Below are 26,491 nucleotides of genomic sequence, written 5' to 3' on the forward strand. Positions count from 1 at the left end.
ACTGTTCCACCCCCAGCATCATTATGTCTGTACCTGTCTCTGTTCTCCCTTTTCTGGTGTTCTGCTCAAATTTCACTTGTTTTTTGGCACAAGTAAATTCTGATCCCAGATTCCCTGTTGTTAAAACATATAGACAAGACATAATGCATGAGTTAAAGAAGGATATTTCCTCTTTTTCTCCTTTCATCCATCTTTTTTGTCTTTCCTTGTTTTCCTCTCATCTTTGACCCTCCTCCCCTCTCTTCTCTCTCTCCATCTTTCAGTGTACATCTCTCTTTGCTTGCTCTACACCGTCTCTCCATCTTTTTTTTTTCTCTGTGGGAATGTTTTCCCTATCGTTTGTCAGTACAGTCAGTGAAGTGCAGAGCAGCAGTGCTTTGTTGCCATGTTCCTCTTTGCCTATCTGCTGTGCAGTGTGTTTTGAAACTCACCCTCCCTCTGCACACCTGCTGAGTAGCTGCATGACACTGGGAAACATCCCACAATAGGGTCAAAACACTTTTATCTTAGTTTTAGTTATGGATTTAGAAACTCTCTCAGGAATAAACGAACAATATGCAGCTGGCCTGAGCTGAGGTCCTGGATGATTGCTCTCTTTTGCTGTATCCAGAACTTCCTTTATTCACAGTGGGTGGGTTTAACTCTTCATCTTGTAAAAATATCATAACCACAAAGAATAAAGTCAAGGATTTTAACCATACAGTGGCTATTTTGAACCCTTTGTCCCAATCAAGAGCAAGAAAGAACACAAACATGAGTTTAGGACTTCATAAAAGTCACCAGAAGTAGGTTATATGCATGCATGCACACAATGTATGTGCATGCAATGTATGTACACTACCTTGTGCATGCACACCCTTAAGAGAAACAGTAGCCCTGTCTATAGTTGCAGTTTTTTTGTTTTGTTTCATAGCTCCTAATAGTGTTTGTTTTTCACTGCAACATTTGCACAACATTAAAATCACAATTTCATTTTAAAACCAGGAAGTTTTCCTTATCACATTTTGTGTATACCCACCAGTCATTGTGGCTTCTGACCGAAAACTGTAGAATGCTACAAATTAAGCTTTGAGACTGCTTCTCTTTGTAATTGCAGTTTCTGATTTAGTATGAGATGCTTTTGGGGACTGTCAAGAGTGTCAGCCTTAAAAGTGTAGCCTATGACTCACACAAAACCCTGAGAGTCTGCATGAGTACTCATTAACTTCCTTGCAAAATTCAGCACTTTTGTTGTTGTTGATGTGTTCCTTTGAATTTGCTGTTAGGTCTGTTAAGGTAACATATGGTTTACTGCAGACTGTACGTTCATAAAACACTGCAAAAAGTCACCATCTTTTAGACATGCACATGCTGTTTCATGCATATTAGCATGAACAGAAGCATTCAGCAACAGTATGAGGAAAAAATGAGAAAGAGTGCATGTGTAATGTTTATGAATGAGCATGTTTCTGTAAATGAATCATATTTCAAATAATCAATAGGAGAGCTGCTCCCAAATCTAAACAGTTAGGAGCTGGTGGAGCAGGCCGTACACATGTTAGGGTAACTAAACATGACGCACCATCATCACACATGACTGGGAGGTAATCAGCTCATGTGCCATCTGACAGCTACAATAAAGAAATAATGATTTTTATGATGAGCACATTTGTTCCCCCTTGTTTCAATGAGATAATTTGCATCTGTAGCATGACAATCAGAGGCTCATGGTTCTACATTTCTCAGGTCTGATACATTTATTTATTTTTTCTTTTTTTTCAAATTTTCTCTTTTGTATCCCAAAACAATTTTTGCTGAACTTTCAGAAACAAAAAGACTTGCCTAGTAAAATTACAGAGTTCAGCCACTGATCAAATTTTCAGGAAAAATTAGGGAATGGATGCCATGCTCAAGGACCCAACAACAGTTGCAGGAGATAGAAGTGCATCACTCATTCTTTTGTTTCCTGCTTTATCAGTCATGACACTGCCGTGAAAAAAGGTGGTGTGGAAAATACAGAGAACTGGACTTTTTTAACTTCAGAACAGTTTCAGTTTGCGGTGTCGGTGTTTTGTCCATAGTGGAGGATTCTGCACCACATCATTTATGACCAATGCCAACATTCAGTGCCAATGCAGGAAGCAGTGTGCTCTTTAAAAAAAGAAGGTCAGGGTGGTATATGGGTGTACAGCAAGCCTGACTTTCATGTAGGAGACTAGAATTCATCTCCCGACAAAGACCTGCAAAAATGTTTGTTTTTAAAACTGCAACCAATATCTTTTCCTAACCTTACGTGTTTTATTATTTGTTATATCCATGATCCTATTTGAACCTTAAAGGTCCCATATTGTATAAAGCAAGATTTTCATGTCGTTTTTTTATTATAAAGCAGGTTCTATATTAATATTGTGAAAGTATCAAAGCATTCAGTCCAAGGAGAAATTAACACAGCTGTGAAAGTGTGCCTTAAAACAAGCTGTCAGGACTTCTGTAACTTTGTGATGTCACAATAGAGCCTCTCTTCTGCTGTTATTAGAGCTCCAGAGAGAAGCCTAGGAGAAGACATGTAAAACTGGTCTTTGTATGCCACTTAAAACCTCAAATATATCTTCTTTCATTTAGGACCTTCAACCATAGCACCATGTGCACATATTGTAGAAAGTGAGAAAAAAAAAAAAAAAGAAAATGGCAATGGACAAAAAAACTATGTCACCAATTGTGATCTAGGGTTTGTAGATTTAGATTCTTGTCTGGCAGCAGCAGGCACTGGATGTCAATGTAACGTCAGAAATAAGTTGGACTCTAACAACTCTAACATTGGACAGATGTTAAATTTTGGTTGGAAATGAATATCGGGTTGATGTCAAAACCCAACGTTGGCTAACTGACATTGTGACATTTCGCATAAGTTAGGTTTTGCTCAGGGCTAGAACATCTGAATTTTACACGTCAAGATTGAGTTGGCCTGAGACATTTGGAAGATATTGGATTTTGGTTACTTAACAACACAACTTAAAAGCAACAAAATATCAACGTCAGCTGTCGTCAGTATTCTATGTAAAATTGATGCTAGACGTCCTGAAGTTGAATTTCGGTCACCCTAATGTGTCAACTACATTGAACCAAATATCAAAGTAATGATGTTTGCGGCCAGCCATGTGCCTGCAGGGAGGGTTGGTTTTTTGGAGTTTTACTATTGTAACTGTTGCATTTATAATCAATAAATCAACAATTTTTCCCCCTGAAGAAATTATAATTGCTTTGGAAATTTCTATATAAAAGTGTTACCCATCAGTTCTTTTTAAGCTTTTAAAGCTGACACAAACTGCTAATTGGCATTCAGCTTTATTTTGCAAGCATAGCTGCCTTTTAATGGTGGTCCACTTTCTTCAAAGTTAAGGTCCTTTTTCATGTGGTGTTTGCATTTTTTGTCCCCCTTTGGTAGTTATGCTCACCTCAAATCCTGCGATTGTGAGTTTTTTTGTTGTGCCCTGTGAAATACTCAAGTGCAAGACTGTATGATTGGAAAAGGGGGCTTTGGAGTGACAATAAAAGCAAATTCCATGCATTAATGCAAACAGGTGATGAAAAAGTTGTCCAGTTGATGCTAACCACACAGTGATCCACAGATTTTGACAGTGTGTGTGGATGCAGCAGTCCCCCACATTTTTCTGTTGGAGCGGGTTAGCACTGGCAGGATGTGGATATGTTGATATCACAAGGGCTGGTTGTAAAGACTGCATTTCAAACAATGAACCATTGTCAGGTCTGCCTGTTGGTTTTATGGTGTCTCTTGCTGCTGACTTCTCCAGAAGTTAACAGTTGAACACTGAAACATTTGATCAATAGGGCCAATTCGTTTCCCTTATCAGTGCATGGATTTGCTGTCAGGCTGCGCCTCAGCCAGTTAGCTGTTGCCAGTTTAAACCGCTGGACTGTAACAAGTGTTGTTCAGCCTCTAATAGGCCTGACTGTTACTTCATATCAAGCATTTTTCTACATCATTTGTCTGATCCTCATTAAGGACGGTTAACTGAGCTCAAAGTGAACACTCACACATTTCTCTCGCTTTCACAATCACAATGAGAATCACTTGATTTGTTGAGCATGATAAATTGACAAACATATTTAATACACATGAAATTGTTTCAGTGGAATTACTGCAGCGACAACTGACATAATTACACAGAGAATTCACTGCTGGAGGACAACGCACATGAAAGTATGTATAGTATAGTATAGTATAGTATAGTATAGTGCGTATAACAATAGTCTTTACACTATAGATATACTGTAATTTTTCTATGGTTCTGCAGTGTACAGAGGTTGTTTTTTTCAGCTGTACATATTGTCCTGCAGCTTAGAAAAACTGAATAACAGCCGGACAAACAGACACACACTTTGTCTGTCTGTGTGGACTGGCTTGGCAAACATTTGCTCACATCAGATAGGGTTTCAGTTACCACAAAGGTTTGCCAAGCCAAAACGGATTAGGCCAAGCATCACAGACATTGTTTCTATACATTATTAAACTTTTAAGCCACCGAAAAACAGGATTGTAAGAAAAAAGAGGGAGAGTGGGAAGAGAAAGTAATTATTCATCTTCAGTACTCACACACACCCCCACACCTTCTTTCGCAAATCCCTCTCTCAAGTTTCAAAAGATGACCATTCAATTTTCTTTGTTTTTTTCTTTTAACCTTGTTGAAAACCTAACTTGATTGTTGTCACTCTTGGTTTATTAAGACTTTTTCCAAAGTTGAAATTAAAGTTTATTTTCTCAAATTGGGCCTTTTATAAGGAATGGTCTTAATAAGCCATAACAAGCGGATGAATGGCTGGCTTCTCAAACTTTAAGGGTGTTATGCACCATGTCCGACTTCAAAGCCCGTCTTAACTCCACACTTTAATTGTATCTTCTTCAAGCCTGTCTGCCTGACCGCCATCTGATTCTGCTGACAACTGCACTCCTCTCTCTTCTTCATGCTCATCTGTCTATCTCTCTATTCCTCCCTCTCCGTCTTTCTCCATCTGTCATGACAGATACACTCCCCCTCCCTTCTTTTTTCTTTTAGCTTTTCTAAAGTCACTCTGCTACAAGTGTCAACTCAGGCACGAGCCCTAAATTATTTTTTGGATGAGTGTTGACATCTACCACTCACCCTTCAGCTCATGCAAACAGAATGATGCTATTTGTCCCTTTTTTCCTCTCTTTCCCCACTATTTATTTCTCTGTCACTCCTTTTTTTCTATTTCTCTCTGAGCCTACAAACAGACATTCACGCTTCTCTCCATATGGGCTTTAATTTGCCATTGTCCCCCAAGATATTCCTCGCTCAGGCTTGAGATAAAGGGATAATCACTTCAAAGGGAAGCTACGGGGTAGACTGCCCCCTCCCTCCCAGCTGAAAGGAGAAGTGGACAATACGCTAATTGAGAGGGGGAACTGATCACAGGGTCTGTTCAAAGGGACGCCTGGCCACGCCCCCTCCTCCCTCCGACGCACTTAATTTTATTAGTGTTTATGGTGATGCTTCAGCCAAAATTATCACTCAAACCCACCGCAGCCTTTGAACTCCCAAATATTGGGTTATTTGCAATTATCCACCCTCTCCTCTTTTTTTTCTGTGCTATTTCAGCACAAGTGTAGGATTTGAGCGGATGAAAGGTCGATAAAACGGGCTGTACAGAATTTATTGTTCGCATTGTGGAATCATATACAGTGGGTTGTGATATGATGCAAATCCAAAAGTTCTTACAAAAAAGCAACAAAAAAGGGAGAACACAGCCTTACTGTTTGACTGATGAAACTAATGATACACCATCAAAGACTTCTGCAGTACAATACTAAGAGAGAAAGAAAGAAAGAAAGAAAGAAAGAAAGAAAGAAAAAAAGAAAGAAAGAAAGAAAGAAAGAAAAAAGAGTTTTTCTCCTTCATAGCCCCATAATCAAAGTTCTCTTTCCATGTATCCTGATGTGACACCTGTACTGACAGCAGTGAAATGCATACTTTCTCTGGGCCTTTAATGTAGGCTCTAATTAAAGAGAAGCTTCATTTCCAGTCTGCAGTGATACACCAGATGCCTTTAATTTCTTCCCAACCACAAGCTCTCAATTAGCCTCCAGGTCACCCCGTTTTATTGGGGCTTCATAGCAAGTCAGTGGCGGTACTCTCGTCCTGTATTGTGCTTTTAAAACATTTGGATCTTCCTGTGAAATGGTTAGGGCCCCAACAAAGGGGTCAGGGCAGGGTCAACATCAAAAAGGGGGCTTCTTGGGGCTACTTTACAGCCCCCTCTCCTTTTTGTCACTACTAAACACAAGAGTGGGCATTCAAGGGTCAACAGGTGTGGTCTCATGGGTTTAGGATCTTATGACACTTTCCAATGAATTGAAAAACACAACAACTTGTACTTTTCTATATCTTTGGTGATCACAGAAGTTTTGGTTGCAGAAAATGGATTAGAAACAAACACATCCTGAATAGTTGAATAGCCCCAAATTTACATGTCATTAAAAGCAGACGGAGCAAAGCATGAAGGAAGCTCCCTGCCTGTCAGCAAAACTTGAATTGTCTGTGGACTCTTTTTTTTTTTCTTTTGCAGTAATATGTGCGGCCTAATTTAATTTGAGTGAAGATAACATCTTATCCTGAATGTGAAATATCCTGCTTTTAAGATTGTCCTGCACTTCAAAAATTACATTTTATAACCCCTCTATATCTCAGTTCCCCTTTCAAAGCAGACTTTAAAGAAGTTAGTGCACAGATAACAGTATGGCTACATATTTCATTGCTTTAATTTGGGCCTTGCTGATCAGGCGAGTGCCCCTTGAACATCACGGTGCCAATGGTGCTGACCTATTTTGTCACTTTGTGTTCTGTCTCACAGACAGCTGGCACTTCCCTTTCGCAAAGCTATGGAGGCTTTTTGTGCATCTTGGGTGCTGGATTGTTTGGATTTGTGGCAACGATGTTTGTCTTACAGAACGCTCCAGTATAAACAGTGGCTATGAATGACCTCTTCATATTCACACTGTCACACACACACACACACATATGCACACAAACAGACAGACAGACGACTGTACCGTCTGCTGTCATATGGGTTTGTGACACCTTGCAGTGAAAATGTCTTGAAAGATGGGATTTGAAATAAGCTGGACTAAATCATCAGACAAGCTCACAGCATGCAGGAAGTGGTTGGCAGGATGTCAATGTAATCAACTGGACTCCTCTGCTATAGGCTACAAAGAAAACAAGAATATGTATGCTACTGCACATACATTTGTAAGCAAGCTGCACCACGCAAGAACTGCCTAGCAAAATATGTCAGAACTAAAATGTACAAGTTGGAAACCTGCATCTATCTATTTTAGTATTTAACATGTATATTGAAAATAATAAGTCACTGAACAATCTTACTCAGCAGTCAACAGTGTCAATCCAGATGATACTGGATGAAATTGCATGCCATGATAAACCATGTGGCCTAGTGTAAAGATGTGGACTAAAGTTGCTGACACAACTATAAATCCACATGGGAACTGCTACATAGCATGCTTATTTCTCAATGTATAACTCGACATGAATTAATCACCACTTGGGGACCTCAGAGAAGTTGGATTTCATTAGTTCCCTTGTCCTGTACCATCATGAGAGTTTTGTGAATTTGAATCCTCTGACTTATATAATTATATTCTCCTTTAAAGTTGATTTTCAACATCAAAGGGACAATATAGCCTTTGAAGTACCATGGGATTGGATCACCGTCTAACCCACTCTTTAAGATTCTGTCACAATGACATTAGGGAAGTCATGTGAATTAAAAGACTAGAGAACAGCTCTTGCCTTTGCTCTCTGTCCAATTTCAATCATAATGTCATGCTGTGCCATTTTCCCCGAATGTGGAACTGGCAAGTGTGTAAGGTTGACATCTTTGTTGCTAAAACCCTGTGACTAATATGTAAATTATTTGACAGTTACACTCTATATAGGATTACCAAATCAGGGCTATAACTTAAAAAAAAAAAAAAATTATGGACATTGTTTAAAATTATATTTTGCCACAAAGTCATCACTGCCACTCCCCTCGTTCTGATAAGTCTGTAATTAGGTAGGAATATTACAGGGAAGACATACAGATAAAGCTCTCTACACATTGTATACCAGTACAGAAATATTAACGAAATATCTTGCTGTACAACTCGAGATAAATACAGAGCAACATTTTTTTGTAAATCCTGTTATAATAGCTTCTCTTCAGCTAGGAAGACAGACTTAACTCACTCCTGTCACTCGGTAAAGCCACAGGCAACAAAAGTATCGCTTTTGTTTGCTTTGTGTTCCTGTTGAAACTTTGTGTAGTAACAGACGGACTGTAAGAATAACGCTATTGGCGCGGCAGATCACTTACTTCTGACGCTCCAAAGCCTCAGGGAGTTGGCTCTAGATGGCCTGTCTTTGATAAGGTCCTGGCACACAAGTAAATCTTTTCCCTGTCGAGAAGAGTTTATTAAACATTACTGCACGTCTAAACGCGTGAGTGTGCGTGTGAGGAACTGTTAAACAAAACACTGGCTGCAATTTGAGCCCATTTCTATTCCTTCATCTGTGTTCTAGCGTGTTTTATTTTGTTTTATTTCGTCGGTTATTGCGGATATGAAACGCTGTGTTTTTTATGCATCTTCCGGGACCAGACCAGCGGTTCCTTACTTTGAAGTCCACAGTTAAACCCTTAGCCCAGTTGGTGTACGAACAGCCCGGAGGATTCCTACCGCCTGCCATGACTTCTTGAGACACTACCTGAGGAGAAAAGTCGACAGCGAAAGGCTTCTCTCTTTTATTCGCGGCTGCATTCAAATCGTCCGATGTGATAGGACATTACAGGACGGAGAAGAGCGCCGGGGCGGTTTAAGGCGCAGCCTGTTGTTGGACCACTTTACTTTCACGTCTTCTAATCAGTGAGGCTACCCCGGTACATGGATGGTAAGTTGTAGGAAAGCTGTTCCACAGGCCCCCTCTCTTGGCCGCTTTGATGTGCTGCTGCTGAGCTTTGAAGTTGAGAAATGCGGGCTATGTTTCTTGTTTGTGGGCGAGAAATACGGTGAGATAGATAAGAAGCTTATGTGTGTGTGCGCGCGCGTGTGTGTGTGTGTGTGTGAGAGAGAGAGAGACGGAGAGTGAGTGAGTGAGTGTGTGTGTTGTGCGCGTATGAATGTATGAATGTGTAGCCCAGATAAAAAAAAAAAAACGAATATTTGTCGGGTGGTGAGTCTTCTAGCTGGGAAAAAAGTGGGATGTATTCTTCAGTCAGACCCCCCCCCCTTCTCCTCCTCCACCTCCTCTTTTACCTCCTCCAGATTTTGACACCCCCAGTGATCTACATAGGGACTGAGCCTGCCTACTCTGAGGTCAGTTGTTGAATGGGACAGGGTACATTAAACTACAGTGGTTGTTTTGCAGCGAGATTGGACACATGTGGCACGGCACAGGCTTGAATTAGTCCGTCGTCGGTTTTTTTTTTTATTATGCTGGATTACTGTTTGGAGAGTTTTGGAGTGTATTCGGCTCTACTGAAAATGGAGTAACAGTTCAACTTTTTAACAGGTTTCACTCTGGTTCGATCTGCCCTGCGATGGTAATGTTGTTTTACGCACGTTTCTCCAGCCTTCACACATTGTATTTCAGCACCGGTTGTATAATGCTGTGGAGTTACACTGTCTGTTGAGACTGTATGAATTATGATGTCGAATTTATAAGTGCCAACCACACAGTTTATGCCGTTTTAGTTGCACATCATTGCGACAACGTTTGCAGTCTCTGTGGTTTGACGCTGAGGCTCCGATTAAAATCACAAAGGCACTGGATGAGGTTTTACCACAAATATATCAAGTCTTTCTGCCGCTCCGGCAGCTCAGACACGTTGCCGGGGCTGTGACTTCATTAATGTGCTGTAATAGCCTTCTTGGGCAGATATTAAGACGATTGATCACTTACATTTACGCATGAGCGGCTAGCTTTTCCCGCGGGGCTTTTTACCCCTCGTACATCGCAACGTTTAAGGTCATTGTGGTGAAGATCAGATGCTTTTCCACTCGTCTGTGCATTTCTGGGACGGTGAGGACAAGTGTAGGCTCCGAGTGGAAACGAGTCTGCGTGTGTGTATGATGCAGACAGGGGTAGGGTACGGGCGTCCGAAACAGATTGGGAATTAATTGGAGTTGAAGCCTGTGACATGGACTCGTTAGGAAAACACGTGTAAGCCACAGTTGTGAGAATACGGTTTTGGAGAGGAGTGAGGCTGTGCGAGATGATTATTCTTGTAAAATGTTTTTTGATGTGACAGATCAATGCACGCTGAGAATGTGGGCTGCAGTTGATCTCTCATTTAGATTATAAATAGATAAATGAAACGAAAAAAGCCTTTCATATTTCCTTTCTCTGTGAACCCGGCGAGGGTTTTTGAAGGGGACTGTTTACTTGATGTCTTTCTTTGAAGTTCAGCAGGATCTGGCTTTGATTAGATCAATACTTTGTGTTTCAGAGTGAAGAGGAGCTAAGAAGCTCCCCCGCTGCTTTTAGAGAGTGAGGAGGATTAGGCTGGAGCTCAGTGGAGGCACGACGGCACTCTCACACGGCAACCGGAGCTGGAGCCATGAGCAGGGCGCTTACGGAGCACATCAACAGTAGCTTCCGAGAAGATGCTCCTCGTCCTCCGGTACCGGGGGAGGAGGGAGAGGCGTCATGCTACAACCCCAGCAGATCTGCCAAAATGAGAGCCCAGAGCAAGGTTAAAGATACCGCCGCCGCGCCTTCCGGCTCCACACCGCGGAGGAACGAGGATGGACTCGGGGAGCCAGAGGGCAGCGCGTCCCCGGACTCGCCGCTAGTCCGGTGGACAAAGTCTCTGCATTTTCTCCTGGGCGACCAAGACGGCGCTCACCTCTTCAGGACCTTTTTGGAGCGGGAGAATTGCGTGGACACTTTGGACTTTTGGTTCGCCTGCAACGGCTTCAGGCAAATGGACTTAAAGGATACCAAAACGTTGCGAGTTGCCAAAGTTATTTTCAAGCGGTACATCGAGAACAACAGCATTGTCGCCAAGCAGCTGAAACCCGCCACCAAGACCTTCATAAGGGATAGTATTAAGAAACAACTAATAGATTCTGCAATGTTTGACCAGGCACAGACGGAAATTCAGTCCAACATGGAAGAGAATGCGTACCAGATGTTCTTGACCTCTGACATATACCTCGAATACGTGCGCACCGGTTGCGAGAACGCAGCGTACATGAACCACGGAGGTCTCGGCAGTCTCAAGCTGATGTGCGGATACCTTCCTCCTCTCATGGAGGAAGAGGAATGGAGTTGTAATGACCTGAAGGCAAAAACGTTAGGGTCTGTGGTTGGACTGTCTGCGAAAACCCTGAGGGCTACCGCTACCATCCGGACAGCAACCGAAGTCCTGGAAAACAGCTGCAGGTAGGAGCAGCGCTCACCTCAACAGTGCATGGCTGTGTTAGTGCATCTTAGTGCATGTTGATTTTTTTGAGTACTGATTAGACTGCTGTTCTCATGATCACCATTCCTTCATTAGTTAAACTACCGTGAATATGTGGCATTTGGAAGTTATTTCACAAATGCCGAAGAGAGAGATAAAGGCACTTAATCAAAGGGTCTCAGAGGAACATGCCTGTATATTTGTGCCCTCCTGCCTTGCACTTAGCCATGGGGTTGGAGGGGTGGAGGGGCGGGGTGCGTACAAAACATCAATGGATCTGAGCCTTCCTTTTAAGTAAATGGTGTCTTGCAGGCAGCCCTCTGCTGGCTTGCTCAAGTTTCCTGTGCTTTGAAACCCTTCCTCCGGTTCAGGCACAAATTCAGACACCAAGTCTCATGACTGTTGCAGCTACATGAAACAGTCTGATGCTGTTGTAAAGTTACGCTGTATTTTCATTCATTCTGCTCACTATGCCATATAGTTATTGTATACCATCAGAAATCTCCCTAACACAGATTAATGCTAGTACAGAGTTAAAAGAACTTGTGCAGTCAGTTTCATGCCAAGCGGAGATATTGTTCTCTTGGTCGGAGATGAAAGAAGAACTGTTTGTGGAAATCATTTGGGCTTTTATCTTAAGAGCTCATCCCACACATTGTCCAACAGCTGAAATCTTTTCAAGCCAGGAACATTTTCAAAAACTGGATTTTATGCACGAGCCTGCATCAAAGGGCACTTAAAAGTTTTTCACTCAACTGCTTTGTCCTCACATCTGGACGCAATTATTACTTAGAGGTTTGACAATGTCTTGATATTTGGTTTTGGTAGGAAAGGAGCAATTTTTAGATAATCCATACTTTCCTTGTCAAGCTAACTAAACATTTAGGGAGACTAGGGTTTAAAATGGTCTCCAGCATGACTTTTTAATGACAGCGTAAAAACTAATTGATTAAATCTAGTAACTCAACTTAAACACTCCCTTGAGGATCCTTTATTCTTCATGTGAGCAGATGTCAGATAACACGATAGCACAGTTAACTCGTGCTTCAAAGTGATCACATTGAGTTCGGGACCAATAAGCACAGGGTTTGTTGACATGTGGGCATCTCCTGGTTTCCTGGTGTGATCCCCTGCATTCTTGTTTTTCACTGAAAGAAAAGCAGGAGGGAGAGAGCCCCCTCTTTCTCCGTTCCATCACCCGCGCTCTCCCCCTTTCCCCCTGCCCCTCACCATCTCTTTAGGTCAACCAATTTCCATCTCAAACATGTGGAACTAATTTTACCACTGCACAGATTCCTTTTTTTCTCCTCTTTTTGAGAAACCTCCAATACTCAACTCCAAAGTGATAGAAAAACACAACAACAAAACATCCACAGCTCAGTTCTGCAGCTTCAACCACCGAAACCACTTTGCCTTAGATTGTGTGTGTGTGTGTGTGTGTGTGTGTCAGTGTTTTCCTTCCTCTTTCTCCTCTGTCCAGCGCTTTTATCTCTCCTTTTTGAAAAAGAAAATCTGTCTGACACAGACTAAGCATGCTTTGGAGGGAGACGGGGAGAGACAAGAGGAGGGGAAGGGGGAAGAAAGACAGAAAGGAAGAAAGGAGATGGAGAAAGAGAGCAGGGGGTGCAGAGAGCCCAGCTGTGCTAAATACCTGACTCTTTGCGCGGACCTTCCAAAGGTCAGGTTTGTGCTTGGGGCCTACGGCTTTAGTCATGCTGGGGTTCTCCTCTCAGCACTCCCGGCAGAAGGCATTCTCATAAAGAAAGGGGCCCTCCTTCCCCCTTTCCATCTCTCCCTCCCTCTCCAAAGCTCAAGTTCCCCCTTCCTCTTCTTCCCTCCCTCTTCCTTGTCCACCCCCTTCACTACTGGAACAGGAATGCAACACAGCAGGAGAGAGTAGAAAGACAGAGAGAGAGAGACTTTAGAAAGGAAAGCAGGCGAGAGTGGTAAAGGAGGGGCCCCAGACTGGACGATAGAGAGAAAGAGAGATAGAAGTGGGAGAATGTGAAGGAGAAAACACTCCAACGAAAGAGAGTGAGTGGGGTTGCAGAGAGGAAAAGTGCAGGAGTAATGGTATATAGATAGAAGAAGAGAGAAGGAAAGGAAATGCTGTTGTTCAATCACACAACAAGGCTGCTCACTTCACCCACTTCACCATGATCACAACTGAACTCCCCCCCCGTCCACACACAAACATAAAAGGGAAGGTGAAAGAAAAAAAAGAAAAGAAAAAGATAAAGAAAGAAAGATAAAGAAAAAAAAAAACATGGCTCCATCTCCAACACTTGTCACATTCTTCAGGCCCCAAAGTCTCATAAAATTGACTCTTAATTACAGAAATCTGCAGAGAACACCAGCTAAACAAACTCTAAGCTGTCACGTTTGCTTTTAAGATATGATAGAAAGAGAAAACCGAAGCAAATAAACTTAACCCAACTGTGTCACTGCAAGCAAACATCACGGTAAACCATGTCTTCCTGGGTCTTTTACAGGTCCCATCGCCGAGGAGACCCTGCCAGCCCCTACTTTGTCAACTCTGGCTACATTTTTGCCCCCGCCACCAGTGCCAACGACAGTGAGATCTCCAGCGATGCAACGACAGATGATTCTATGTCCATGACGGACAGTAGTGTGTAAGTGTTTTTAGTTTTTCATTGAGATGAAAAGTTTGCTGGTCGGTTTAATTTGTACCCAGTTTGCTCTGGAGATAATGTAGCAACTCCAAAAGGTTAATTTCCATTCAGCTGATCCTGGCCGAAGCTCTGTGAATTTTATTATTTCCATAGTATGTAAACGTGCCCGGACTAGAGTTCAGTCAACACCTTTCCAGGAAAAAGGCGAGGGGTGTGAAGAAAAATATTTGGCCTCTTAGTTTTACAGACTCAGCTTTTCTTGGGGCCAGGGGACTGCAGTGTTGCAAAATAATGGCCTGTAATGTATTTTAATTATCCTCTATGATTGACTCCAGGTAATTCTATTAAAGTGTAGTTGTTGCTGTGGCCTCCAGGGAGATAACTCTGGGAAAGTCATTATGTCTGAAGACCTTTTGAAGTATATTCTGATGCGTTACAGGCTGGAGAGAAGGGAGAAAAAATGAGAACGTCTTGATGTGGGTGGGGGCGTTGCCTCATTTTCCTCAAAGTTGAAATGTATCCATCCCACCCCTCTGCCACAACAGACTTGTTTTTTTTTTTTTCATATTATCTAATCGCTTTTTCCCTTTGAAGAGCTGGAGGAGAGGGGGAGGAAAATGGCCATTCGGGCCTCAAGACAAACTCATTGAAAAATGTTGGCACCAAATGAAAGGAGGCTTACTCACATGGTGGGTCGGTTTCCTGCCACTGGCCTCTGCAGCGTGCTGAGATCATGTGTCTGCGAGGCTTTCACAGGGGTTACTCATTTCTAGACCTTGGGACAAGGCATAAGGAACTCCCCCTGACCACACTAAGACACCCCCAAAAAAATCACCTCCACCCACCCAGCCCTCCACAGCTTCTCTCCTCCAGCCTCCAGAGCCAATAGCAGGAGTGGTGAGGCTCAAAGTACTAGGGAGTGAGAAAATAAAGTGCATGGAGTATAAAGGGCTTAACTGAATCGCTTTCAGCCTATTGTTAGGTGAGGGGAGCTTAGGGGGATAAGAGGGTGGCTGGCTGCTTTGAAAATGACTTGCACAACTGAATAGGAGATCCCCATAAAGTAAGGGCCCATGAAGCCATGAAAGAGTCCACGGCTGTTTTCTCTTCCCCAACCTGGACAAAGCATCCAGCCGTCACATGGTTCACCAGGATGGGAACAGTTGGGACATGATAAAACATAGTTAGTGAGAGGGAAGTTGGCAAGCTTTGTTTGTTAATGATGTTTTGCCACTAATTTTGAGGTTCTTGTTTCTGCACAAGCTCCTCTGGGCTGTTGAGTTTTACTTTTGAAGAGTTTCCTGTGTTTCTTCCTGCGCCTTGAGGGATGATGGCTTGTAGTCTCAAGGGTACAGTTTGTGAAACATCGATTTTGGTAGTATGGCCTGCAAGAGGCTAGCTGCAACTCGGGTGATATCAGCAGTGTGACTGCACTGAATCTGATTCTTTTTGACAATATCACTGTCAAATGTTAGTTGCAGAACTCACCCAGATGAATAAAGAAAAAAAAAAGGGTTCATTGTTGAAAAGCATGATGTGTCAAAGTCATCTTTTAACAGTTATCACCAAGGTCTTTGACACAGAGATCTCTCCTGTCCTTGTCCCCAGCTCTCATTGCTCTCTACCCTGAACTGATTTTAATAAAAAAACATAAAATAAATAAAAAATAAAAAACACAGCTTCTTCCTCTCCCATTTAAGGGAACAATTTGATTAGTGTGTCCTTTTATAGTGGTTAACAGGCACACAGCAAATTTGAATCTCATTTCCCAGATAAAGAACAAGAAGAGGAGGATTTGGGAAGGGGGGGTGGAAGAAAGGGTGGGGGTATTTTTTTCTCTTTTTGCTTATATCTTATTTATGGATTTACTTGGACGCTGGGGAATGCTGCTGCACCAACTTCAAACATTACCTTATCTTACAAACCAGCCTTTTGATGTTGCTGAGATCAGAGGCTCACAGCAGAGCGCTTGCCAAACGAAGATGGCAGCGGGTGCATATGTGCATGAGTGTGAGATTTCAAAGAGGCAGCAGAAAAAGTAGCGTTTGGGCTAGGTCAGACACTTCTGAGCAGCCAAAACGGCCAAGATAATTGGCCCAGCTTAAGTGGCAGCTGACTGGAAAAGCTAGCAGACACAGAATGAAAAATGGAGAATAAGATTCCCAGAATAAATGCTTAATTGTGCGGAGACTACTAGTATTCCTAGCTTCATCTCTATTTTCATATTAATATATCAGAGCAACAAAGCCAGCAAAACTTACATCACATTTGCTAGACTGCTTTAACCTGTTGTAGTTTCTGACCCTAATCAGCTACTGTGGTTAGCGCCGATTCTTCTGCTTTTTAAACAAGCACTATCAGAGTTGACAAGGACTGATGTAATGTTATCAGTGGGGCTCTTCTTTTGAAGCCCACAGGGATGTTTAGCATATCTCTCCCATTGTCCTGGTGTGTTTTGTTATGTGTGTTTTTGTTGCCTTGGCTTCAAGGGCTCCCGGCCTTTTGATTTAGCTGTAATGTGCCTAGTGGGTGGTTAGTGGGTGGTTACTCGGTGGTGCTTTGCCGGTCACTTCAATGATAAACTGCCTCCAAAGGGATTGACTACTGGTGCTAATGCACCAACTGTTGGTGTGGAAGTGTTGTGACCTGCTTGATGAGTGGCAGAAAATCATCAAAAATAACATCCACTAGATAGTTGGTTATAACAGATCAGTTAATTATAAATAATGATCTTTTGAGTGATCTTTCACTTCTTTATTTTATTGTAACCAATTGTAATCGTGTAATACCTTTTTGGTTTTCACAGAGATGGAATCCCTCCATACAAACTGGGCACCAAGAAGCAGATCCAGAGAGAGATACATCGCAGTGTCAAGATCAATGGCCAGGTTACACTACCCCACTTTCCTGTGAGTCCTACTTCCTTAAGTTCTACTTCCTGTCTTAGTGTTTCCCTTTTTGTAATCTGCTGAACTCAAACTTTTACACGCTGACAGACAACTGGGTCCTGATTCCCTCGAGGAGTTGCGCTTTTTTTTTTTTTTTTTTTCAGAGCTCATGTTGTGACAGAATACTATATTTCATTCCCCCGCTCGTTTTCATATAAAAGTCAGGGTAAATGAAAGGCAGGATTTGCATACCACTTCACTTCTTCTTCAGCTGTTTCAAGCCCCTCCTTTCCCCTGTCCCAGTCGCTTCTGTAGGGCTGTAAATATAAACTTGTGTAGTCATCTCTGTATTCTGTCTCAGCAACTGTAGTGTGTCACAAAGTGTCATAACTTCATAGGTTTTTGTGCATCAGTGATTGCTGTGGTAATGGCAGAGGTAATAGACATGATGGTGAATCCACCTTTAAGATTACTCTTTGAATTGGCTTAATTATTACCAAAACTACTGTTTACATCCTAGAGGTTGAATAAGAGGCACATCACTATTAAATTCCGCTTTCCTCTACTGCCACCCTGATATCTGGTGCTATTAGTATTTGGGTCAGACAGTGTATGTGCGCTGAATTCAAGATTTTGTTGACCTGCTGAAGGTTTAAGGAACTGGGTTAGAACAGACTGGCACAGGTTAGGAGGTGGGTCTGTTTGAGGCAAGAAAAGAGAAATAAATTCTTTTGTCTACACATCCAAACACAGGTATGTGTATGTGGCAGAGTTGTATGTGTGTGTTTGTGCATGTATTTGACAGTGTTGTCTGTTCCCCCTTTTTTCTCTCTTCTTCTGTGTCTTTTCTCTCTCTCTCAATCGCTCCCTCTTTTCCTTTCCCACTTGCACTCCTTTAATGTCTCCCTCCTGATTTGGAGATGGCTCTGTCTCCCATGATGCACCAGCCCCAGGCAGCAGGGGCCCCGTGCAGGGCTGGCGCTCCTTTGCCAGCAGCTCCGCTTGCCTTTCTTCTTCTTCCCTTCATCGTGTCTACAAAGAGATGAGAGGAACAACAAAAAAAGAGTCAAAATCAAGAAAGCCAGTGTGCCAAATAACAAAAAAGTAAGAAAGGGAGAGAGAGAAACCAGCGCATATAGTTAAAGAAAAAGGAGGATAATGTGACCAGAGTACCTCTGAGCTGCCCTGCATGCAGCCAGGAAATAAATTACTACTTCCCCTCAGATCTTCTCAGTATTTGACTCGTCTATCCTCTCCCTCCCTCTTTTCCCTCCTTCTCTCCCTGCCACTATTGCCACTTCACAAACGCACATCTCAATCCTCTTCCTCTTTCTTCATGCTGTTAATTTTGTCCCCCTCTCCCCTTTTCTACTCCTCTCCTCACTCTCTCTTCTCTGTCGATATCTGGCTTTTATTCGGAGATTTAAAGCTGCGTGTCCCTCCCACCCCTAGTGTGCGTTTGATGTTTGACAAGGGCCCTTTGAAGTGTGCTGACTTCAGAGGCTGCCTAGCTGATGGCTTGGTCGGGCTACAGAGGGTGCAGGCAGGGGGCCTCCCCTCCGAGCGAGACCAACTGCTACCCCACCATCACTACCCCCTTCTCTCCCCCTCGCCCAACAGCCTGGCACTGCCAAGGGCACTGGGCATGAGAAGATCTGGGGAGGGATGGGCGGCGGAGAAGGTTTGGGTTAGCTCGAGGGCAAGGGCATCTGGATTAGGCCTTTTGGAATAGTAGCAGGCTTTTTGGAACAAGATAGGATTAGGGCAAGGGCAGTGGATTAATGCGCCATATTGCATCTGTCAGAAACACTAAGCAGTTACACTCACACACACACTCTAAAGTGTCCTTCCCCTTGTGTTGCTTACCCTGCAGAGGACATACCGGCTGCCTAAGGAGATGACCCCTGTTGAGCCCTCAGCCTTTGCTGCCCAACTCATAGCCAGGCTGGAGAAGCTGAAGCGAGAGCAGGACACCATGAGCTCACTGGAGGAGAGGCTGCAGCAGATTCAGGAGGTACGCATGCACACAAATGTGTTCCACACAGCCCAATACCTCCACCTACAGTAAGCACGGCTGCCACTTGGAAAGTCTAACTCGTAACCAAGTTAGCTTGGGACGATGGTTCCATATTGCACTACAAAAGCCCGTATGCCAGCTTTAGCATGTCGAAGAACAGGGAAAAGACCAAGGGATTTGAAAGTCTGTCATGGTTTAGCTACATCTTCCCTTTTCCTCTCTGTCCTCCATTATTTCATCTGGAGGAACTTTCAAACTTATGTTTCTAGACACACTTGAAGTTCCTTCAAATAGTTAGCACTTAGCTACTCTCCAGTGGCACGTTTACTGAGTATGTGTACTGCCAGTCTCTTTGTGAAGCACAGGCACACTCTGCATTATAGATGAAGTGCACCCAAAGCCTGTTAGTGAAGATAACAGTGCGGCAAAAAGGAAACTCAAATCAAGTTATCCAGGCGTTTGCTCTCACTGACTTCAGAGTACGATAGATATAAGTTGGTGTAAGTTGAGACATAAATTCCTCCTCTTCCCAAATGTGACTTTGTGTGAATTTTTTGTCAATTGCTATAACTTTTGTTTTGTTTTCTTTGTTGTCCAGGAGGAGGAAAGAGAGGAGAGCAGTGACCTTGCCAGCAACACCTCCCTCCATCACCCTCTTCTCCCATCTGGCAGTCAGTGTGAGGAAGACCCACAGGCTATTCTGGACGAGCACTTATCCCGTGTTCTGAAGACACCTGGCTGCCAGTCACCAGGCGTGGTTCGGCACTCACCGCGCTCGCACTCCCCAGATCGGACGGGTGCTGTGGTGCCTTCTGGCCACGGGCCCTTCTTCGGTGCTTATCCTGGGGCCGCCAAGGTTCTGATGACAGGCAAGCAGTCCACAAAGCACATCCACCATCACTACATCCACCATCACCATGCTGGGCCAAAGACCAAGGAGCAGATCGAGGCCGAGGCGGCTCAGCGCGTGCAGTGCCTCTGCCCTCCAGGGGGCACCAATTACTCTGACTTCACCCCTGCGTGAGTATTACTGCTGACATCAGTTTTTTTCACTGGTAAAACTGGTCCATTTCTGGTCCTAACCCCCCTCTCCTTCTCCTTCCAGTCGCTGCAGCACTTCGTCCAGACAGCCAGTCAAGGCCACAGATGAGGGTGTCTCTTCTCCACGCCTTCCCCTTGACGCCACTGATCGCTCTCAGAATGTTTGGCAGTGGATCTTGGAGAGTGAGAGGCAGGGCAAGCACAAGCCACACAGGTAGGTGTCTTCCAGGAATCACCACATCATTTACACCAAAAAAAACTCTTGAGTCTTGAGGCCACAGCTCATTTTATATATTGACCATTTTTTTTTATCCTAACAGCACTCAAGGCCTGAAGAAGTCCAGCCCACTTGACTCCAAGACCCTGCCCGGTCGGACTCACTACACTTGGGGTGGAGGCGGCATCGGCAGTGGGGCTCACCTCCGTGGTCACCACCCTGGCCACCCTTTCATCCAGGACCCAGCAATGCCTCCCCTGCCCCCGCCCAACACCTTGGCACAGCTAGAGGAGGCCTGCCGCAGACTAGAAGAGGTTTCCAAGCCGCCAAAACAGAGGTAGGTGAATTCAAACACCAAAACTGCCAATCATACATCTTCCCCATCTTTCACTTTACTGACCACATTAGCGGTTTCTCTTCAGATTGATGTGTGTACTGATTAGTGATTGATCTTTGATTTTGACAGGCATTCAACAGCAGCCAGCAGCCTTCAGAGAGACAGGAGCCATCCAGCAGCTGCCTTCCCCACTGTAGGAAGCCCTCTTGCCAGCCCTGGACTCCAAGCAGACGAGTACGGGGGTCTTCTTTTACTTCTCTCTTCTTGATTCTATAACACAATCCTGTCTTTCTTTCTATTGCTCATTTTTTTCTTTCTCAACTGCTCTCTAGCTTTCTAGCTTTCCAGATTGCATTCCTCAGACACTTTTTTTTTAATGTTCCCTCTCTCTCCGAGCTTGTGTTTTCGCCCTCTTCCTCACAGATTTTTCTTGCTCTTCCCTTCAAAGAGAGATGTTGTGAGTCAGCATAGCTATGTCTTTGAACTCCTCTTCTCTTGCTTTTTAATCATTTAAGATTAAACATGCTTTAATACAGAATCCTAACTACCCACCAGTCTCCCAACACACACACTCACCACTGGAACCCAACAAAGATGTGTTAAGTAGCCCCTGGTAACTCAAATTTATCAGCCCCCTTCATACATGTGTTGTTGAAAGGGGTTGGTGTTTGATGTTAAGCTGCAACCACCTGACTGTGAGGCCTCTTTTAGTTTTAATTGGATGACCCTCGGTGAGCCAGCTGTCTGTTGGCATCCTTAATTAATAATACTCCAAAAGATTCTTTGTCTACATTCAACACCCTGACTTCTGCCTCCTACAAGTTCAGCTGTTGAACACCATTTTTCATTTTGCATTTTCAGGTCTAAGGAACTAGTGGTCACCTACTTCTTCTGTGGTGAAGAGATACCTTATCGCAGCATGATGAAGACCCACTGCCTCACCCTGGGACACTTCAAGGAGCAGCTTAGCAAGAAAGGCAACTACCGGTAAATATGACCCACTGACAACAGCACACAGATCACAGTGCACCATCACATACTCAGGTAGATGTTTATACACACCTGCTTGGATGAGATTGGTGCTGTAGCAGCCTGTATATATGTATTAATGTGTGTGTATGTGCATTTGTTATTGTACTGTATATCCTTGTCTGCTGAGTGGGAGTGTGAAATCCTGGAGCCCGATAGTTGAAAAGAAACTGGGCTGATCCACTGTATTCAGAGCTTACAGAGGGAGTATGGGTGGGGGGTGGGGGGGGTTCTCACATCTGGTACTGATTTCCATGGTAAGGCAGCCTTAATAAATATGGCTTTGATGCCTGGGCCATTTTATTTTGTGCACAAAGACCATTGCGAGGCCTCCACACTATTGCATCAGACATTAAAATCAAATGCTGCAAGCACCTTCTTCTGTTGATGACCAATAGCAGTCAACACAGTGAAAATACCTCCAATCAATGTCAGAAGAAAGAAAGAAAGGAATTGTAAGGAAATTTAAAATGTAATGGCCAATAAGTTTAAATTCAAATTGGGAGCACCACTGTCCAGGAAGTCCAGGCTTGCTTTATCAAGTAACTGTTCCAGTACTGCGTAGGTTGTATGCCACTGAAAAGGCATAAAGCCTGCATGCCCATGACATCAACATTAGGTTACAGCCACATCTGCTTGTTAGGCAAGAGAGAGAAGGCGGCCTGCAAACAAGTCATTGCACCCCTGCTATCCCATAACTCTTCAGTAAGCAAGAGAGGAGGAGGAGGTGGATGAAGCGTCTGGCTTCAATGGCAGCAGAATGTGTGGAGTTGGTTAATTTGGACATGGCAGCGGTACAGCAGAGAACAGTATGCTGTGGCTCTGCCAGATGATATTGGTGCCAGATGTTGCGAAGAGAGAAAAATCCTGCCACATAAAACATGTTCCAATGGAAAGACTCCCCCGGTCTCTCTCTGTCTCACTCTCTGAAACAAAGTGATGACTTTGAACTATTTGTGAGTGAAAATGTAGTATTTTGAAGAAAAAAAATCCAGCCAGTTAAATTAAGGAGGGTAATGCATTTATTTATCTAATATTAATGAAGTTAAACGACAAAATCCTGCACAGAAAAGCATAGACAACAGGGGAGAAGTTTGGTGAAATGCCATATCACTAAACAAGTCACATCCCTGCACACTTGAGTAGAAAGTCTTGCAGCCGTGGTAACGCAGCCTCCTCCTTTGTTTGTGTGTAATTTCAATCAACATGGAAAATAAAACAGTATGTGTACATTTTTGTATGCCCCTCTGTTGTTTGAATGACTCTGAGCTGAGCAATAAAACAGAGCTTTTTTCCCCCCTTTTTTGTATTCTGAACGCAGGCACACATGGGCAAAATGAGGCATTTTTCCATTACAAAGCTTATCATTAAATCCCCTCCCGCTGATCTTTTGCTGGGTTTAAAGTAGAGAGGAGAAATCATTAGGAGCTCCAGGAGACTTCACAGTCACTGGGACCAAGCTAACCCTGGCAGTTATCTCTGCTTGAGAGAAGAAGAAGAGTGGGCTGGCTAGGTGACCCGTGACCTCCAGGAGACTGTCTAAGCAGTCCCCCCCCCCCCCCTTCCCAGGGTAAACCCCCTCAGGCTCGGCCTGCATCCAACCTATCACACCCAGTCACCAAGCCAGGGAGGGCCTCCACTCTGCATCCGCTTTCTTCTCTTCCTGCTCCCTCTTTTTCCCCTCTGTTCTCGGCTGGTGATTGGAAAACTGCCCAAAGTGCACATGTGTCTGTGATGGTGAGAGTGTGTATAGGAGAGAAACATGCGACGTGTGTGTTTATGTGCAAGTAGCGGAGTGTGGTCTTGCAGTTACAGGCAGACTCTCAGGCACCTGAAATGTCAACCTTTGTGACAGAAAGGCCCTTCATTTGACAGCCAGCCCAATTAGAAGCCATGGAGACACAGAGAGAGAGAGAGAGGTGGGGGGGGGGGGGGGGGGGGGCACTATTGAAGAGAGAGAGAGCAGGGGGCGGGGGCTTAAGACAACCTCTAATTAACCCTTCAACTTTAATAAGACCTTGCAGGACAGATAGGCATCTGTAGAATGGCCAGCAGTCAAGATGAACAAGTGGATGAGGAGACAAGCACACATGGATGAACACACACACACACACACACATACACACACATACAGGCTGTTTCTAGCAGCTTGAATTATCACAGGGAGTGTTTAAACGGAGGGTTCAGCTCTGTTTGTGCAGCGGTGTGATGTGGAGTCAGGCTCTGCCTTTGAAGTGTGCAGGGATGGCATTGAAGGCTATGACTAAGTTGTTTTGAGCAGGATCCATTTCTGGCTCTCAGAGTGTGTGTGTTTGTGTTTGATTTGGACTAAAGGGAGTTGTGCGCAAGCATGTATATGGAAGTAGTTGTGTAGGTGCCTCAAAGCGGTTTAAAACACGATGAAATATATCAGATGCACTCCTGCTGCCACTCTGTCAAGTTTCGTTTGAGTTCAATTTTTTTTTTGTGTGTGTGTTTTTTTTTTTTTTTTTTTTTTTTACACCTACGTTCAACATTTTCTAATCACAGACATTTCTCTTTGTCTTTCTTCCTCAGGTACTACTTCAAGAAGGCGAGTGATGAGTTTGAGTGTGGTGCTGTGTTCGAGGAGGTGTGGGAGGATGCCACAGTGTTGCCAATGTATGAGGGCAAGGTCCTGGGCAAGGTGGAAAGGATGGACTAGAAGCCACTTTGTTGCCAGCCAACTGATGCCCTTCCCTGCCCAACCAAAAGCTAAACTGTCCCTAAAAAACTTGAGCAAGAGACTCTATGTAATTAACAGAAAACACTCTGGACTCCTTTGTTGTTGTTTTTTTTTTCTATTTCTTAATATTAAGCTAAACAGAGTTAATATATCCAGCACAAGAGGAGTGATTGAAGGAAGACGAGCCAATGAAGTAAACCGAATCCAGAGGAGGGCCGCCCCTCCCTGACTTTCTCAACCAATCAGCCTTAGAAACACAAGGGAATGAAATGATGGACTTTTAAAGGCCAATGCAAGGATGATGATGATGATCAAGAGGAGGACCCAGCCTCTTCTTGAATATAACCACTGAAGAAGTAGATGACTGTTTTGTTGTGATGTGATGAGAGACTGGTGCATTCACACCGGCTCCCTGGCCGTGTGCAGTGGACTAGCAGGCGCCGAAGATGCAGTGCCACCAACCTGCTCTTAACGTTACACTCCAACATCGTTACAAAAACGTCTGTACGTGTGCATATACATACATGCGTATATGTATATATACATGTATTATATATATAGATGCTTTTTGTTATGATTTGAAAGTTTTTATTAAGTATTTATTGAAACAACCCACTTCTTTCCCTGTTTTCCCTTCCCAAGTCTTCTTAAACCTGTGTTCCTCCCTCTCCCTATTTCCAGCCAATGGGCAAGCTGCTTTGAATGTTGGGAGAATACTGTGGTGATATTGTTTAGTGTTTGTTTTTGTTTGTTTTTACTTTACACAAAAGGATGTGACACTAGCCTAGCACCTCCCATAGCCTTGTAGCCCCGTCTGACCCAAAATAACAACCTTAGCAGTGGTCTTGTCCGAGGCGCACTCCCTCCACTATCCTTATGGGCAATCCCAGTCTTAAATGCTGCTGATAGTTTGTAATGTTAAGTTTGTCACACTAGCGTTTCCATTCCCTCGTTCTCTTCCTCCTCCCTCTCTTTTCTCTCAGTCCGGCGACAGAGCTCAATCTTTTTTGTTGTGCCTTTGTTTGTAAACCAGACATTGCACAGGGGGGAGGGGGGTGAAAATAGTTACAGATACACACAGAGGAGACCTGAAGCACAGGTTGTACCATCTAATAATGGCAGTGTTTACAGCCCGCACACCGAAATAACTTGTGCTAACAAGAACCAGTTTGGGTCATTGAGGATGACTTCTCAAGGAAGTCAGCTAGCGTGTCAAAAAACACAAAAAAGGAAAAAAAAAAAAGTGAACATTGAAGAATTATGGCTCCGATATCCCTTGAATGTTGTTACAGTAACATCGTATATAGCAGAGTTCCTGTACACATTGTAATTATGCATTCTGAAGTATGGATACTGACACATGTGATGCACACATAGAGTACACACACTCACAAACAATACATACATCAAACACACATCGCTGGTGTTTTATGAGTACAGCACCTGTGCCTACATGGATGCCATACCATGTGCTACCCTGTTTCAGGGTTTTAATATATATCCCTTGATTCTCAGAAGGGTTTTATGTTGAAAAGATATTTTTATGCTTTTAATAATATCCTGTAATCATGATTTTTTTTGTTTTTGTTTTTACACCACGGCCTTTTTTGTTTTGTTTCATTCTAAACTGTAAATTATACATTATATAAAGAGTTTCATTTAAAGATTTACATGGACCTATAATTATTGTAATTATTGAGAGATGTAGCCTTTATTAAAGTTTTATATTTTTCAAATGAAAGCTGCTGTGCCTGGAATTGTCTCTTTCATGATACAAAGATACTTCATATTACCTCCAGTTCATACTGCCCACAAAAAAATTTTAAATAGGAAGAAATCCATAAAGATGGATTAGTCTGGGACACCTAGTAATGTATAAACATATTATGTTAGATACAAAGATTTTTATAGTAGAACAAATCAAACAAAGCAAAGCTTATGGATTGAGTACCTGTGTTAGCCAGTTTGGTGTTTAACATCAAGCCTCACAGTGTCCTCATGGCTTTAAGATGCATACCATATAATTACAATGTTCTCAGATCGACCTTACATGCTGGACAAAAAGGTTATTAAAAATAATCTTAATGATATCATGCTTGGGTTCAGGTTAACATTCCTTTTTAAGGAATACTGTAAAAGTCAGC

General features: G+C 43.3%; 1 protein-coding gene across 2 annotated transcripts; it reads left to right on the forward strand.

Annotated features, from left to right (window-relative positions):
- The first annotated feature begins 8,404 nt into the window (after positions 1 to 8,404).
- Positions 8,405 to 26,088, forward strand: LOC139636578 (axin-2-like). 2 transcript variants are annotated; one of them, XM_071504781.1, is made up of 11 exons: positions 8,405 to 8,966; positions 10,525 to 11,462; positions 13,974 to 14,114; positions 16,921 to 17,023; positions 18,876 to 19,016; positions 19,618 to 20,039; positions 20,125 to 20,274; positions 20,381 to 20,614; positions 20,744 to 20,848; positions 21,476 to 21,601; positions 24,200 to 26,088. In XM_071504781.1, the coding sequence occupies exons 2-11, from the start codon at positions 10,636 to 10,638 to the stop codon at positions 24,324 to 24,326; spliced, it is 2,376 nt and encodes a 791-aa protein (XP_071360882.1). In that variant the 5' UTR covers positions 8,405 to 8,966; positions 10,525 to 10,635; the 3' UTR covers positions 24,327 to 26,088. The 2 variants fall into 2 exon arrangements, with proteins under 2 accessions (XP_071360882.1, XP_071360883.1); XM_071504782.1 differs by lacking the exon at positions 8,405 to 8,966 and adding an exon at positions 9,392 to 9,618.
- Positions 26,089 to 26,491: the final 403 nt, after the last annotated feature.

The sequence above is a fragment of the Trachinotus anak genome, unplaced genomic scaffold (assembly GCF_046630095.1).
Source record: "Trachinotus anak isolate AG129_WGS33_773 ecotype Australia unplaced genomic scaffold, CSIRO_AGI_Tana_v1 ptg000019l, whole genome shotgun sequence".
In the NCBI taxonomy this organism is placed as follows: domain Eukaryota; kingdom Metazoa; phylum Chordata; class Actinopteri; order Carangiformes; family Carangidae; genus Trachinotus; species Trachinotus anak.

What these genes read in the sequence shown, in the direction of transcription:
- LOC139636578 (XM_071504781.1), top strand. Translation starts at nt 10,636, where the DNA reads ATGAGCAGGGCGCTTACGGAGCACATCAACAGTAGCTTCCGAGAAGAT. An exon ending in TCCAAGCCGCCAAAACAGAG is followed by an intron (nt 20,615 to 20,743) that starts GTAGGTGAATTC and finishes TGATTTTGACAG; the next exon opens with GCATTCAACAGCAGCCAGCA. An exon ending in AGCAAGAAAGGCAACTACCG is followed by an intron (nt 21,602 to 24,199) that starts GTAAATATGACC and finishes TTTCTTCCTCAG; the next exon opens with GTACTACTTCAAGAAGGCGA.